Source organism: Alligator sinensis, unplaced genomic scaffold (genome assembly GCF_000455745.1).
Source record: "Alligator sinensis unplaced genomic scaffold, ASM45574v1 scaffold69_1, whole genome shotgun sequence".
Lineage (NCBI taxonomy): Eukaryota > Metazoa > Chordata > Crocodylia > Alligatoridae > Alligator > Alligator sinensis.
The window spans coordinates 698,402-699,703 of record NW_005842443.1 but is presented as its reverse complement, the minus strand read 5'-3'; the positions used below and the strand labels follow the sequence as shown (position 1 = coordinate 699,703).

Genomic DNA, 1,302 nt, shown 5'->3' with positions numbered 1-1,302 from the left:
AGAAGTGCTCTTCTGAATGACAAGGAAAGTAGAGAAAGAGGCCTTCAGTACATATGCCTATACTTAGGATCCTCTTTTTTTCCGATAAAAAAAATCCCCAATTTTGGGGTTAAGTAACCCAAAATCCACATTTTTCTGTGATTAAAATGAAACACTACTAATATACACAGCTCTCTCTTTTTCTGTTTCATTTTGATTACAGAAAAATGTGGATATTTTGGGTTACTTTTAATCTGAAAACGGTGGGGTTTCTTTATCAGAGAAAACCAGGATCCCTGGTTGACTAATAATCATTCATTGAAAACAGGGATGCCCCAGACAACACAGGTGTTGGTCCTGTATTCCTTCCCAAGGCTGTACTTATATTATTATAAAGCCCTGTAAACGACCAGCATTTTCCACATGTTCTGAGGCTATTATCTGGGTTTTGAACAGCTCTCGATTTAGCCACGTTGTCCATAAATGTTTTTTGTTGGTGGGGGGAGAAGCTGTTGCTCTGTTAGGGTAGGGGTGGGGTCAGTTTACTGAGGCAGGAGCTACTTGTGCAGAGGTTTCTTTACGAAAGCCAGCCGCCCTCGGATAGGCAACTATCGCGCTCTCTCCAGGCTCAGCTCATCTCCGCCCGGCCGTTATTACCTCGGGCCCATTCCCGGGGGAGAGAGGGGCAGAGCTGCGCGCCCTCACGGTTAACACGAGCGGTTCCGCTGGGATTCGACGGCGGCGGAGCCCGCCCGGAGCTTCCCGCCCGCCTGGGGCAGCGCTGACAGGATCCGCCTGGCTTTACTGAAGCGGCGGAGCCCAGGAGCGCGTTTGAGGCGCCCCTGTCCGGCTCCGCGGCGTCCCCGAAGGCTGCTGCCCGCCGAGGCGTCCGCACCGTCCTCCCTCACCACCCCGCCCTCTTCCCAGCTCTGACCCCCACTAGCGGCCGTTGGCAGCTCCCGGCATGCAATGCGCCGGGGGGGGAGGGGAGGGGGAGTCCCAAGTACCCAACTCCCGCCCTCTTCCTGGCTCAGCAACGCGGACTGGGCCTGCCCGTTGCCACGGTGACCGAGGGCGGAGCCATGTTATGTAAGGCCGCGCCGCTGGAGGCGGGCTCGGAAATGGCGGGATGGGGCCAGGCCAGGCCTGCGCAGAAAGTGGGGCGGGGCTCCACGAGCTCAGGTGCCCTGTGACCCCGGTCACATGAGCGGCAGGGCCGGGCGGCGCGATGGGCACCGCGCTGGACATCAAGATCAAGCGGGCCAACAAGGTGTATCACTGCGGGGTGAGTGCGGGGAGCGGCTCGGGCTGCCCCGAGGCCCC

At 57.5% G+C, this 1,302-nt stretch overlaps 1 protein-coding gene across 2 annotated transcripts in view; it reads left to right on the top strand.

Annotated features, from left to right (window-relative positions):
- Positions 1–1,101: 1,101 nt before the first annotated feature.
- VPS26C (VPS26 endosomal protein sorting factor C) overlaps positions 1,102–1,302 on the top strand; it is a 33,541-nt gene continuing 33,340 nt past the window's right edge. For both annotated transcript variants that reach the window (XM_025212062.1, XM_006030390.3), the window contains exon 1: positions 1,102–1,264. In XM_025212062.1, the coding sequence (XP_025067847.1) occupies positions 1,208–1,264 (57 nt within the window). In that variant the 5' untranslated portion in view covers positions 1,102–1,207. The remainder of the gene's footprint in view (positions 1,265–1,302) is intronic.